Here is a 15,777-nt window from a genome sequence, read left to right as displayed (position 1 = left end):
GGCCATCCACTCCAAGATCGAGGATGCACACGCCAAGATATTCCAGGCCACCTCAGACTCCAGCATGCAACCCACGTCCGAAAAGGCGGCGGTGGCCATGGAGCACCTGCTTCCTCATGAGGTCGCCGAGTGGGAGCTGGAGATGCTGGAGGCGGCGGAGATCGAGGAGCGTCGGGAGGAGGAGTTACGCGTGGCCGAGGTCGAGGTAGAGAAGAGTATGTCCGTCGAGGAATCGGCGGTGGAGTACGAACGCGAGCTCTAGCGCAACCACTACTACAAGTACTACAACCTTGAGGGCGGCGCCGAGGATGAGGACGCGGTCGACTTCAGCAGGGGGGACGCGGAGTCCACCAAAGGCGGCATGTCGCCAGGACAAGTCATCGGCATCTCATCTCACACCAGTGATGCATAGGCCGGCGCGGGGGCGGATTTGTTAAAATTATGCGTACTTAGGCTTTGTTTTTAATGCTGATCTTTTGTTAGAGCAATGTTTAGGTAAACTAGCTCTGTTTATTTACTAAAATTGCTTGATTCAGTAAGTGTGGTATGTCTGCTCTACGCTCTTTCGTGTGCCCAAATTAGCACGCGATGTTAAATTATGCAATGACGTATCCGGGGAAATTTCCACCAAAATTTGAATTATCAAACTCATCCCATGCGTGTAAAGCAGAAGAATCGTTTATGATGCACATAATCGTTCAAAGTGAATGGTCCAGCGGCACCGCGCGCAAAGTTTCCCTCCACATTTCCAGAATTTTGGCCTACCGCCAAAATATCTACCCTCGCCCCCCTCCCCCCTTCCCCAGCCCCTTTCTCCCCAACCACAAGTCACATTTCCCCTGTTTCCTCCTTCCTTCCTTCCTTCCTAAGCTATAGCCGCTTCCTCGCTCTCGCCGTCTCACATCCTACCGCCGGGGTCGCCATGGTCTTCTTCAAAGACCTCTCCAGCGGTTCCTCCTCCGGCGACGACTCCTTCACCACCCGGGTATGCCTCTCTTCTCTCTCTCGGGCTATGACTTGGAATGAAGGATTTTTACCCGGCGGTCGATTTGAGTCATTTCTTCCTCTTGTAGCTCCCAAGGACCATCAGTGGCAATGAATGGAGCGGGGTGGCTGAAGATCTATCTGCTCATTGTCACCATCAATCTCCATGCGTGAAGCTAGTTGCGTTTGAATATGTGGACAGTGGGAGGAAGTTTCTGGCATGTGCAGATAAGGTTAGACCCTCTTTCGTTGTTACAAATCATTTGTTAGATGTGATTCAGACACTATCATGGTCCCAACCCATTCATACCACACCTTCAACCAAACGATCCTAAGACAGTGTCACAGTTTGTACCTAGTATCTTAAATTGTTGCCATCTCATCAGCGGTGCCATTAGAAAATTATTTGGCACCGCTTCAGTAGTTTGTGCAGCCAACTTTGGTCCACACATCCGAGCAGCCAAGCAGTAAAATACTAAATCTTTATGGCATGAAGGAACTGGGCATCGGAGCAACTACGTGCTCCGGAGTCCGGGACCCTGATTTTTTTCCGCTGCATCGGCTCGTCAGTGCAGGGCACCGGTGCGAGATGTAGCAACAGTTGTCTTTACCCCAGTTTTGGCATACATAGTGGACGGCCTTAGTGCTATTAGTTCTATGTTACTAAAAATTTGTGCATGTACACACCTATTAGTATCAATTTGCTGTCATCCAAACACTGTCGCTATGTTGTTGCAGTTATATTTACCTTCCTCATAAAATTTTCAATTTGTTATTTATTGTACATGAGTAAGAACTTGTAGCGTTGTTGTAGTTAATTATAGCTTCTGATGTTCCAGAATTTGGTTGTTGTCTTAGTAGAAATTAATTCATTTGCACATTGATCTTTTTAAGAAGATATGTCATAATTAACATGTTTTTTCAGTTTTTCAAAATAAGCATTGGTGATTTTCTACGTTGCTATAAACCCATTTCCCCTACAATTGTTACTGATCTAGTTTTAAATATTATAGGATGAACGGAAGTGTTCTTACTTGGAGTGGGTTGATCAAGAGTGGCCACGGTCTTTGCAGATGTGCCTAGCGAAGCTCTGGAGCATGTATGAGGAAGAGAACAGACGTAGGCTTAGAGAAACTATTGTCAACGCTGAAGAATATTTGAAGATGCAGGATAAAAAGTTGAAGGTGGAGAATGAGCTCGGATTTTTAAATCAGACTTTGCTAAGATGGTGTTGGCGAAGGAGGAGGCACTTTCCTAGTTGGCCTGTGCAAAACAGGTTCTTACTGAACTAAAAGCAGAGGTGGATAAGACGAGCCTGGATGATCTCGATTAGGGAAATGCACATATTGTTCTAATGTTGTTCTTATGAAGTTGAACTAGCTATATGTTGTACTGTGTTGTTTTCAGGTAGCTATCGTACTGTGATGTTATAATATATTTATGTGCCTCATATGAAATTGGCAAACAGTTGTTTGATATGAAATGTGAATTTGCGTAATACTGGAATTATTAATTGTAAACTAATAAACCTGCTAAATGTGTCATGGAACTTTGCAAACGGTTCTAGCAGTAAAAGCGCTTGTGATGGATAGCCCAATGCCACACAGTTTTCTTCATCAAATCGTGTGTGATGTAGTTGATAAAAGCAAACAGTTAACCAAGGCAGAGCGTGTGTGATAGTTACACCTTTCACACACGAGCCTACACATAAAACTGTGTGGGATGTACATACGAACGGAAACGTTTTCACTGGATTGACTGTGTGGGATGTACATAAGAACGGAAATGTATTCCTTGGATTGACTATGTGTGATACACATACGAAGGGAAACGTTTTCTCTGGATTGACTGTGTGGTATGTACATAAGAACGGAAACGTATTCCATGGATTGAGTGTGTGTGATATACATAACTACGGAAATGTTTTTCTGGGATTCACCGTGTGGGATGCACATACCTACGGAAATGTTTTTCTGGGATTCACCGTGTGGTATGTTCATACCTACGGAAATGATTGGGTTTCGATGCCTCGCGTGGTCGCACACGAGCTCATTTGGTGTCCTAGGAGGGCCTATCCCCGACGATTTCTGGGTCGTGTGGGAAGGACCCCCCTATCGCCCACACTCACTTGGCGACGGTTCCAAATGCCGTCGCGGAAAGGGGTTAAAAACTGTTTGCATAGCAACCCACTATAAGAGAATCATGAACGTATTGCAACACCCTATAGCGAGAATCCTTCACACGTGCGCTGCACGGAAGGCACCATAGGATAGCAATAAAAATAAAACATACAACTCAAACCAATCTAGTTCATCAATCAACCCAAAAGACAAAGGAAGTCTACTCAAAACATCATAGGATGGCAACACATCATTGGATCATAATATGTGGCATAAAGCACCATGTTCAAGTAGGGGATTACAGCAGGGTGCGGGAGCGTGGACCGCGTAAAAGAGATGAGGATGGTGATGAAGATGGTAATGTTGATGAAGACAATCACCGCGGAGATGGTTCCCCCGGTGGCACCCCGGCGCCACCGAAAGAGAGGGGGAGAGAGTCTCTCCCTTGTGCTTCCTCCTCCATGGCCTCCCCCCTAGATGGGGAGAGGTTCTCCCTCTGGTCCTTGGCCTCCATGGTGATGATGGCCCCCTCCGGGATCCTCCTCCATGGCCTCCGGTGATGATGGCCCCCTCGGGCATGGTGCCGGAGAGGGCCTATATTGATCTTTCGTGGCTACACAGGCTTGCGGCGGCGGAACTTCCGATCTAGGTTTCGTTCTGGAGTTTCCACAATTTACAGGAGTGTTTGGCGTCAGGACAAGTCAAGGGGGCCCACGAGGCGACGAGAAGGTAGGGGGCGCCCTAGGGGGGTGGGGCGCCCCCACCCTTGTGGTTACCCCGGGACTCCTCTCTGGTATCTTTTCGCTCCAGTATTTTTTATATTTTCCAAAAATATTCTCCGTAAATTTTCAGCCCATTCTGAGAACTTCTATTTCTACACAAAAAACAACACCACGGTAGTTCTGCTGAAAACAATGTTAGTCCGGGTTAGTTCTAATCAAATCATACCAAAACCATATAAAATTGTTATAAACATGGCATGAATATTTCATAAATTATAGATACGTCGGAGATGTATCAGTGTATAGAATTTTTATCAAATTGCCATGGTCTATCAAGTAATAAGGAACATGCTTGCACGGGTACCACATCACAATCAACATAATCAGCATATGTAGTGTTACTAAAATGCACATGAACAGTACGTGTTACCGTAACCTTGGCGCTGTTGTTGAACCATTGGATCTAGTAAGGATGCGGATGGGGTTTTATGGTGAGAGACAGCTTCTCCACCATATCCATGCTAGCCAAGTTGTTGCAACTCCCTCCATCAATGATGAAGCGGACAGAACGTTCCTTCACAACTCCCTTTGTATGGAACAAATTATGCCTCTGATTTTGCTCAGCTTGTGTTACATGCACACTCAAAACATGTTGAGCAACTAAACTCTCATACCTATCAGCATCTTCAGCAGTCATGTATTGCATCTCTTGTTAGGAATCATTTTCACCGTGTTCTTCACTTTCAATAAGAGCCAAAGTGTCCTCATCATAGTCACTAGTGGACTCATACCCACCATCCTCAGTAACAATCATCACACGAGGAGATGGACATTTGCTCGCATAGTGACCTCACCCTTGCAACGACGACATATAACCTCATGTGTTCGCCCTGTTGATGCCACGGATGAAGAAGAGCTCTGTGCAGGACGAGAAGGTGTGATCCTGGAAGATAGTGGTGGTGGTGCCTACTTTCTTGTATCTCGATTGGAGTTGGAGGCTGAAGTCAGTGGTGCTGCAGTAGGACGTGTGGAAGTAGAGGATGTACGTGGTGTCCATGATGAAGATTGACCTGCAGAAAAATTAGTTCGCGCCAATGCTTGTCGATCCTGCACTTCATGTTAGGCTTTGCAAGCAAGGTGGAATAAACAAGTGATATTATTGCCCTCCTTATACTCTAGAATGGTCTGAATCTCTCTATTTAATCCACCCATAAAATGTGCAAGCATAGCTTCATTATCCTCAACAATACCACATCTAATCATGTCAGTTTGTAATTCCTGATAATATTCTTCTACGAAATTTTTTCCTTATCTTAAATGCTGCAATTTTGAATTAATTCACGTTGATAATATGGTGGAACCCAACGAGTACGCATAGTAGTTTTCAAAGCAGCCCAAGTAGCTGAAAGGGGATATAATCTACAATGTTCAGACCACCATACACATACAAAGCTAGTGAAAGCACAAACAGCAGCAGCAACACGTCTCTCCTCAAGATATTGTAAACATGTAAAACATTGTTTGGTTTCTAACTCCCAAATAAGATATATATTAGGAACATATCTACCCTCAAATGGTGGAATATTCAATTTCAGTTTAGTAATATGGTCATGATCTCGTACCTGAGGTGGTGGTGCAGCAGCCCTACCGTTGCGATTATATTTATGAGGATGACCTGGTGGTGGTGGTGGTGGTTGCACGTAGTTATGATTTTGATCAACCTCATCCTCATAATAGTCCTCCTCCGCTACAGTAGCAGAAGGAGCTACAGAAGCATCAACAGCAGTAGCAGCGGCACCAGAAGTTTGTCCTGGCTCAAGAGGAACACGCTGCGCTCGCCCTGCTGGATCGCGAAGTGGTGGTTGTTTATGTTGTTGCAATGGTGTAGCAGATGCAGGTGGTGGTTGTGGTAGACGCGCGAGTACTTCATCGAACATGGCGTCCAGTGGTGTCAATTGTCTTCTCAATGTCATCAATCCTCTCGAGTGCCTTTCCAAAGCTGGCAATCACGTCTTCCACCTGTTAACCCAACATTTGCTGAAATTTATCATGAAGCTCCTTCTTCGTCATGTTCTCCTAGTCAATCTCGTCAGCTTGTGGTCCTGCCATGGTTAGCAGCAATAGAAAACAGACAAGAATATGATCCTATAGACTACTAGAAAGTGGTGGTGGTGGGGTGTCACAAATCTGTCAACAAAATCTCAAATTCTTACTAGTTCTTACCCAGCAGCAGGTGGTGATCGGCAACCGTTGTAGTCAGAACTCTCAAAGCTTGGACAGAGCGATTGCCGGGGGGTGTCAAATGCACGATGTAGATGTATGTGGAGCTAGGAAGGCTTATGATATGGTGGAAAAAATGTCAGCAATAATCAATTCAGAGATGCAAAGTTGAATAAACGCTCAACGACGATACTTGCTGGTCCTCGGCTAGACCGTGCTAGAGACGCGAGCCTAGAACACTAACAAAATCACGGCACTGCACGAAAACAAAGGAAAAGCACACTCTGAATTTTTTTCGCTCTTTTTTTGCGCTCCTTTCTTTGCTGAAAATCACTATAATGGCGAGTGTCTCAAAACTCTTCCCAAGTCAAAATAGCAGGATTAGCACGAAATTTTTTTGACTATTTTTTCAGAAATCAAGGCAGCGATGACCAAAAAGTGCGATTAAAAATTAGTATGATGGCACGTGTCTCAAAAGACTCAGAAACCCCTAAAAACATGATATGGAAAAAATATTTTCACCTGCTGAAATTTTGGCCTAAAAACTGCCCGGGGGTCTCCAGACATTTTTTTCCGAAACCTACTCAGGCAAGGAAACACAAATCAGAAAATAGATGGATCTTGAAAACAAATCTAATATGAATAGAACTCGGATCGGTGGTGGTATATGGACTTAATTGGTGGTGGTATATGTACTCAGATCCATGGTGGTATATGGACTCGGATCGATGGTGGTATATGAACTCGGATCGGTGGTGGTATATGGACTCATAGAGCTGGCGGATACGCGGTGGTGCTATATGGCAGGGCCGATGATGATGGTGTGGCGGCAACATGGCAACTAGTGACCAGAACTCAAAACTCTAAAAGACTAGACACCAAGACCAGCACTCGACATGATGATGCAACCGCAAATTCAACAAAGCAAAAACCCTAAAAATATTAGGCAAAGGCCCAGATTGGTTCGGATATGATGAACTAACCCTATTTTTTTGGCTTTTTCATGGACTGTAGGTATGAAGAACAGACTCGATCTAAACTATGAAAAACTACAAAATCTCACCGAGCAACCTGGAAATCTGATACCACTTGATAGAGGCAAAGGTATCCCGTCTTTCGATGAGAAGGTGATTATCATTTTGGAGGAGTAGACTTTGACGATCCGACTATGAACGTGCGAGGATGTCGTGCCTTAGCAATCGCTAAACCAACTCCGAGAGGTTATTGACCATGCCGGAGCACGATCAACCTAACCACGAAGGTCTATTTCCTACAAGCAAATGAAGAACAAGAAAGAAACTAAGATTGCAATCTGGATATTGCGAATATAAGATAAAATCTCTATTGATCAAGGTGGGGTTCTGTGACGTCTTGGTCTGGTCGTTGAACATAAACAAAGTACGCGAAGCTGCAGCTATGACGAACTTTAATCTAAACAAAACCCAAAGTCTAAACGGTGCCCTAGGGGCTGTATATATGGAGGAAGAGGGGGGAATTTTGTGGCCCTTGGAGAAGGGGTCTGACACCGACCCTAACTCTTGTTTCCCCACACAAACGGACTCTAAAAATAGCCTATACTCAAGTATTTCAAAATTACATGGGCCTGGCCCAATAATAAGGTGACGCGGCACCTATAATAGCTTCTGGACTAAATTTATGACGTGACATCTTGTATATTTCGTCCAAGGCTTCATGCACTCATTATGGTGGCTTCAAAGTCCCGAAATCATTACTTGTAACTCCATTCTTGTTACCCTTGCGCACACCATCATCTCCATGCTTGATCTTGCTCCAATGTTCATCCTTCTTGTCCAAGCTAGGCCCTTCATTTGTAAGCAAGACAAATGTATCCAATTTAGGCATCATCATATTCTCATGAACATTAGAATCATTACCAAGAAACGAAAGTACCTGGTAATTTAATTAGCGTGCGCGAGCTCTAGTAATTGGTCCAGTATTTATAGCAGGAGGGGTTGTGGGTGTAACAATGGTATTGATGTCCTCATCAGGTCACTGATGGTATACCAAATTATTTATTCTAAGCATATAGGATAACAAATAAAGTATTAATAGTAGGTTATCAAAAACAGGCTATGCATCATAATAGGAGCTACCAGAACAAACAACAGTAGCAAAATCTAGTGCAAGAATATGAGAGAAAGAATGGGTGACATATGGATGATCAAGGGGGTTTTGCTTGCCTGGAAGCTCTGTTGAGAAGGAAGGGTCGTCGTCGACGTAGTCATACTGGGGCTCACCGGCAGTTTCAGGGTCTACCCAAAGAATAGGTGAGAGGGGAAACTGATAAATAATGGAGCAATCAGATGCAACACAATGCATGCCATTGCAAAATGTGGTTTTGATGTGACCTAATGCAATTCTAAGCATTTTAAAATAAGAGGGAAAACATTTGGTAATATTTCCCAGCTCCAAGTATTTTTCGGTATATTGATCTAGGGGCAAAATGTCGATTTTCATTATGTTAGAGGGGTGCGGCAGGTATGTGGATGTCATATTCGGATTCATTATATTTTTCTGAGCAACTTTCATATACAAATCATTTTCATCTAAGTTGCGGTTTATGTTCTATGAATTTCCAAAGTTGTATTGATTTTCTGAGTTTAAACTAATTCAAAATATTAAATAGCTAAATTGCTAGATGCACCTAGAAGTGTACCTAGCCAGGAGCTGCGTGAGGCTGACAGACAGGTCTAGTTGACTGCTTAGTCAGCAGTTGACTAGTCAAACTGTCCAGGGGCCACACATGTCATAGACTGATTATTTAATTGATTTAGTTATTCAGATTAATTTCCAACAGGACCCACATATCATAGTCTATTAATTAAACTAAACAGATAATTAGATTGGCCTAATAAGTTATACAGGGCCGACCCCACTGGCCAGGGGCACAAGCCAGCCCCTCTGGTTGTGCACACGCGCACAGAGAGGGCTCGGCCATGGCCTTGGCCACGGCCAGGGGCGGTGGTGCGTGGGGGGAAGCAAAGCAATGGGCACGATCAGCGCAGCCGATGACAGGCGAGCAGTGGCAGACGGCGTTGAGCCTAGCCGCGGGCGGCAGCGGCAGTAGGAAGCCGCAGCAACAGTAAGCAGTGGCGACAACAAAGCAGCAGCACCTAGCAATCATTAGCAGCAGAAGTGGTGCTGGAGGTAGTAGCAGGCGTGTCGCTTCGTGGGCGCGTGCGTGAGGCCGACCGGGCGCATCCTAGAAGTAGGCACACGTGACAGGAGCAGCTGGAGCTCCAGCGCGGACACGGGCGAGCATGGGGGCGGCGACAAATCGAAGGGTGAAATAAGGGGAATTGGCGCGGCTCAATGAGAGGAGCGTCAGGGACATGCTCAAGTGGGCTGGGGAAGTCCGGGGGCGCGGATCCATGGCGGTGGTAGTGGCGGCCATCGATGAAGAAGATCGATGATGGCAAGCACACGGTGGCTGCCCGCACGAAATAATGTGCCTAGTGGAAGGATATGTCCATGGCGCAGCTTCTGAACATCTTTTTCATGCGCCTGGGTGGTCAGTGGCCGCGACGTCGGTGATGGCCATGGCGGCTGTAGCGCGGTGGGGTACTGTGAGGGAGAGAGCGAGGGAAGGGGAGAGAGATGTGGATGCTAGGGTTGTCCACCGTGTCGGGGAGGGTCTTATACATCTCGGGGATCCGCAGGATGATCGACGCAGTGACATCCGCGGTGTGGACTGGCGCATGACGGCCAGCGTGCCCCTGATGAACAGAGGTTGAAGGAGGGGCGCTGGTGGACTGGGTTGTGTACTATTCCAATGGGCCTAAGTGCATAGTTGCTTCTTTCCGTTTAATCTTTTTCCTTTTGTTTTTGTTATGTCTTATTTATTTATCCACTGTTTTGTATTTAGTTGGTCCACCAAATGAATTTTGTTATTGTAGCGACCCGACTCGGTAAGAGTCGAAGTCTCTGTGCTTACCGTGCTAGTCCCTGGATCGACTTGCTAGCACACACAGTACTCGATGAAATAATAGAAATAACACACATCTCTTTATTACATCGATAGTCCAGGAGCCATACATTTATTACAAAATAGAGCATAGAGCCAATAAACAAATACTGCAGAAGCAAAGTAGTAAATGAGTCCAACTCCACGAGCAAGGTTGAGTGTAGAACATCGACCTATCGCACCTTAATCCTCGTCGGATATATCTGCAACGTGATAAGTTGCAGCCATATAGGTCAGTACATTGAATGTACTGGCAAGTCACATCATAAGTGTAAAGAACCTACTTGTACATGCAATTTGGCTGGTGGAAAGCTCTAAGTTTAGTTTTTTGCATAAAGCTAGTTTTTCCCTAGAATAAAATATATTATTCTATCACTATAGTATAGCATAGGATGAGTTGGCAAACCCAACTCAATCCAATCCCAAGTTTCATTTAAAATGTTTAATTAAAGGTGAGGAGATCTCCCGGCATTTTCACTACTAGATGCTCAAGTTGTCCGTAACCGGGGACACGGCTAATCGATTAGGTTTTAACACTCTGCAGAGGTTTGCGCACTTTTCCCCACAAGACTCGATCACCTCCATTGAAATTCTCGCACTGCCTGGTGTTTGAGAACAGGATGACCAAGACATAGTCTTTCGAAAGTATTTCCCCTTAACCCACGGATAGGCCGGTACACCTACTCATTCTACATCTCCTAGCCCATCCCGGAAGGGGTCACACTAACTACTCAACTAAGCCAGAGCCCATATTGGCTTGTGGCTGCACATGTAAGCTTCTAGACATGAGAATACGATTGATCTCTTTGAGCCTGGGCGGCCGACCACTAGTGGTGCACCACCATGGACTAACCATGCATGCTCCCACTGTACTTCACCACCATTCAAACCAAATACCGCCCAGGTAGTTCATTTACAAGTCTTGGTCCTGGTTACTACTTTGTCACTCAAGGCTCGGCATGAACACTTCCCAAACCACGTCTACATTTAGCGAGGCAAAAATAAACTTACACGATGGTGACAAGGATGTATAGATCAGACCTACCTCAAATGAACTACTAGGTAACGGCATAGCCATCTGGCAACAATAAATCCTACGATGCAATCCTGCCACAAAAGGACTAAGTGCATAATATAAACATAGGTAATTGGGGGAATGGTCAAATGTTAACTTGCCTTGGTATTGCTGGTTGAATTCTAAAGACTGATAATATTCTGCTTCGCACTCCGGGCAATCTATCGCAAAGAAGATAAACAAACATAAGCAAACATTTCAGAGAACCAAGAAGACATGCAAAGCAAAAAGTCTCGGAAAAACCAAATGAACAAACAACACACTTAACTAGCACAAAAATATTCTAAGTGCAAAACCACATGGGCCTATGGTTCAAGAAGTGATGTGAACTATAGTGCATACTATGCATACAAGTAAAAATATTAATGGACAGATTCTAGTGTGTGAAAATTATTGTGACAAAGGTCCAGGTGATAGGGTTTGGCTACGGTGACAAAGTGCAAAAAGAATCAACTTAATCGGAGCTTCGGTTTGGGAGATATGGTCATTTGAACTTAGAATTCGTATCTGAATAAATTAAAATTTGAATCAGACAAAATTTTACAAAAAGGATACCACTGGATAGACCTAAACATGACGAAGAATTTTCCGCTGGTTTCATCGAGTTTGTATCTACGATTAAAAAGTTGTGGCTACTCGAAGTTCAGGGACTAATCTGCTAATTACATGGACTAAACAGAGAAGAAAACTATCGCAACCAAGTCCCTGGCCACGTGGCGGCTCCTGGCTGGCCGAGCAGCGTCCGCTGCGGAGGCTATACGGCGAACGGCCGCTAAATAGAAAAAAAACAGCGACGATGGCTAACTAAAGAAAAACCGACGCTCGGTTTAAATAAAACCGCACGGTCTAAGGGAACCGCGGTTAACCGCGTACCTCTTCCTAAAATAAAAAACGAACCGAATCTAATCTGGGCCGTCGGTGATCGATCTAACGGGCGGGAGCGGGGCGGCGGCTTACAGCGGCTGGCGACGTCGGCGACGAGCAGAGGACGGCGGCGCGGCGTCGGGCGGTGGCGGGGCAGCGGCTACGGCGGTCCTTGGCGTTGAGGAAGAAGACGGGGAGGTGCGGCGCGGCGTGGGCGTCCGGATGGTGGTGGTGGCGTGCGTCGATGGTGTCCGGACGAGGCAGGGTGAAGACGGCGGCCTTCGGTGCTCCGGCGGCTCTGGCGTCGACGGTGCGGCGGCTCCGACGGGACCTAGGGGGCAAAATTTATGTCAAACGGATGCGCCTCGGCGAGCTAAGAAAAAAATACAGAAAAAGGAGGGTCGGAGTGGTCTACGGGCGACGAAATGCTCCGGCGAGTTACGCGGCTCCGGCGAGATGCGAACGAGCAGCGCGGCGGCTGTGAGCGGCGTGGGAAGAAGCGGGATGGCGAGGGTGGAAGAGGGGGTCGAGGGGCTTTTATAGGCGAGGGCTTGGGGTCGACGGATAAGCATTATCCGAGCGCGAGGCGGCCGGCGGTTGCAGGCGGCGAGGCGCAGATGTTTATCCCGCGCGGTGCGGGAGGTTGGGGACGGGCTGACGTGCGGGGCCCGCCTGGCAGCGGCAGCGAGAGGAGGCGAGCGAGGGCGAGCACGGGGCGGTCGACCGGGCGGGAGGCTTCGGGCGCACGGGCGGCCTTGGGCCGAAAATGGCCGGTGGGCTGGCTGGGCGCGTGCGTCCCTGGGCCGAACTGGTTTCGGTCCAAGCGGGTGAGTGCGTGCGTGCGTGCGTGTTTTTTTAAACTGAACACTAAAGTGGCCCTAAATAATTCAAATGAATTAATAAAAACACCACAATAATTTCTAAAATAACTATACAATATTTAGAACCTAATGAACATTAACTTAAGCACATAACATTTTGAAAATATTTTCCTAATGCAATTAATGCACTTTTTGCAAATAAAATAAATACCAATAAACTTCAAATAATATTCAAAATAAAATTTCCCACTCTTTTATAAATTTGAGGAAGTCATCTTATCCCCTCTCATTTGTTTTTCTCGAGTGGAAAAATATTATTTGAATATTTCAAAAACTCCAAAATGCAAAGAAATATGATATGCATTGAATGGTTCTATTAACATCCAAATTTAATAAAAATTGGGATGTTACAAACCTACCCCCCCTTAAGATGAATCTCGTCCTCGAGATTCGGGTTGGCCAGCAAAAAGGTGTGGATGATCCTGTCTAAGATCTTCCCCTCGTTCCCAAGTAGCTTCCTCCTCGGTGTGGTGACTCCACTGAACCTTGCAGAACTTGATGATCTTGGTACGAGTGATTCTCTCTGCAGTCTCAAGAATCTTAATAGGTTTCTCCTCATAAGTCAGATCATTCTCCAACTGAATTGCCTCCAGTGCCACTGTATCTCTCAAAGGAATGTCCGGCATCTCTGCATGACACTTCTTCAGCTGGGAAACATGAAACACATCATGAACTCCCTACAAAGCCTCTGGTAATTCCAGCTGGTATGCAACCTCTCCTTTACGTTCCAGAACTCTGTATGGTCCCACAAACCGTGGTGCTAACTTTCCTTTGACTCCAAATCTCTTAATACCTCGAAGTGGAGACACTCGAAGATATGCTCTATCTCCCACTTCATAGATCACTTCATTGCGTTTAGCATCGGCATAACTTTTCTGCCTTGACTGAGCTATCTTAAGTCTGTCATGAATCAACTTGACCTTCTCCTCAGAATCCCTAATCAAATCAGGTCCAAACAATTTGCGATCTCCAACTCCATCCCACATCAAAGGTGTCCTGCATTTCCTGCCATACAATGCCTCGAAAGGGGCCATCTGCAAACTGGCTTGGTAGCTGTTGTTGTACGAGAACTTTGCGTAGGGTAAGTTATCATCCCAACTAGACCCATAGTCTAGCGCACAAGCTCTCAGCATGTCCTCCAGAATCTGATTGACTCTCTCTGTCTGCCCATCAGTCTGTGGATGGAAGGCTGTACTGAACTCTAGCCTGGTACCCAAAGTTTCATGCAACTGATTCCAAAACTTTGAGGTAAACTGTGTTCCTCTATCTGATACGATGCTCCTCGGAACTCCATGTAGACATACGATCCTGGTCATATATATCTTTGCCAGCTTAGCACTTGTATAGGTGGTCTTCACTGGAATGAAGTGAGCAACCTTGGTCAAACGATCCACTATCACCCAAATGGAATCATAACCTGAACGGGTCCTGGGTAACCCCGTGATAAAGTCCATACCAAGTATATCCCATTTCCAATCAGGTATCGGCAACGGCTGAAGTAAACCTGCTGGTTTCTGATGCTCCGCCTTTACTCTCTCACATACATCACATATTGCCACATACTCGGCAATCTCTCTCTTCATACCGGCCCACCAAAAACTTTCCTTCAAGTCCAAGTACATCTTGGTGTTGCCTGGGTGTATCGAATATGGTGAGTCATGAGCCTCCTGAAGAATCAACTTCCTGATCTCTGGGTCATTGGGTACGCAAATCCGTTGCTCAAACCATATGATTCCATTTTCATACTCACGGAATCCTTCTGCTTTCCCTTTGCTCATCATTTCCTTTATCTCAGCAATACCTTGGTCCAACTTATGGGCCTCTCTGATTCCTCCCAACAAGGTGGATTGTACCTCGAGTGCAGCAACATAACCTCTTGGAACTATTTCCAACTGAAGGTCTCTAAGCTCATCACATAACTCCTGAGGTAAACCTCCTGCTGTAAGGGTATTAACATAACTCTTACGGCTCAAAGCATCCGCCACAACATTGGCTTTTCCTGGATGATAATGCAAACTCATGTCATAATCCTTTATAAGTTCCAACCATCCCCTTTGCCTGAGATTCAACTCCTTCTGCGTGAAAATGTACTTCAAACTCTTGTGATCCGTGTAAACATCACAACGATTCCCAATAAGATAGTGTCTCCATGTCTTGAGCGCATGCACTACGGCTGCCAACTCCAAATCATGCGTGGCATAGTTCAACTCATGAGGTCGAAGCTGTCGTGAAGCATAAGCTACAACCTTTCCCTCTTGCATAAGAACACCTCCAAGTCCCAGACGTGAAGCATCACAATACACCTGAAAGTCCTTGTGCACGTCAGGCAGGATTAGCACTGCGGCTGTGACCAAACGCTTCTTCAACTCTTGAAAGCTGGCTTCACACTCTTCAGTCCAAACGAACTTGGTGTCCTTCTTCAACAACGCTGTCATGGGCCTTGCAATCTTGGAGAAATTTCAATAAATCTCCGGTAATATCCAGCAAGTCCAAGGAAACTACGAATCTCGCCAACTGTGGTGGGTGCATTCCATTCTATGACTGACTCTACCTTGGTAGGGTCCACTGCAATCCCTTCACCTGACACTACATGTCCAAGGAATCCGACTTCCTTGAGCCAAAACTCACACTTGCTGAACTTGGCATAAAGTTGATGTTGTCTGAGCTTCTCCAAAACTAAGCGCAGATGTTCAGCGTGTTCCTCCTCATTCTTGGATAAAACCAATATGTCATCAATGAATACCACAACGAACTTATCCAAGAACTCCATGAACACCTTGTTCATCATGCTCATAAAATAAGCAGGAACATTAGTCAAACCAAAGGACATGACTGTATACTCATAAAGCCCATACCTTGTGGTAAAAGCGATCTTGGGTATATCCTTCTCACGGATCTTCAATTGGTGATAACCCGATCGAAGATC

At 45.7% G+C, this 15,777-nt stretch overlaps 2 protein-coding genes across 4 annotated transcripts in view; both read right to left on the bottom strand.

Annotated features, from left to right (window-relative positions):
- Positions 1-7,365: 7,365 nt before the first annotated feature.
- Positions 7,366-15,777, bottom strand: part of LOC109749075 (pentatricopeptide repeat-containing protein At2g41720) — a 130,808-nt gene continuing 122,396 nt past the window's right edge. For all 3 annotated transcript variants that reach the window (XR_012202460.1, XR_012202459.1, XM_073508472.1), the window contains exon 10: positions 7,366-7,869. Coding sequence is in view for 1 of the 3 variants with exons in the window: in XM_073508472.1 (XP_073364573.1) it covers positions 7,748-7,869 (122 nt within the window). In the remaining 2 variants the exon portion in view is untranslated. The remainder of the gene's footprint in view (positions 7,870-15,777) is intronic.
- Positions 7,366-15,777, bottom strand: part of LOC141041643 (uncharacterized) — a 114,938-nt gene continuing 106,526 nt past the window's right edge. Inside the window, exon 2 of the mRNA XM_073508474.1 lies at positions 7,366-7,957. The gene's annotated coding sequence lies outside the window, so the exon portion shown is untranslated. The remainder of the gene's footprint in view (positions 7,958-15,777) is intronic.

This window comes from Aegilops tauschii, chromosome 2, assembly GCF_002575655.3.
Source record: "Aegilops tauschii subsp. strangulata cultivar AL8/78 chromosome 2, Aet v6.0, whole genome shotgun sequence".
NCBI lineage: Eukaryota > Viridiplantae > Streptophyta > Magnoliopsida > Poales > Poaceae > Aegilops > Aegilops tauschii.
This window is presented reverse-complemented; position numbering and strand designations above follow the sequence as displayed.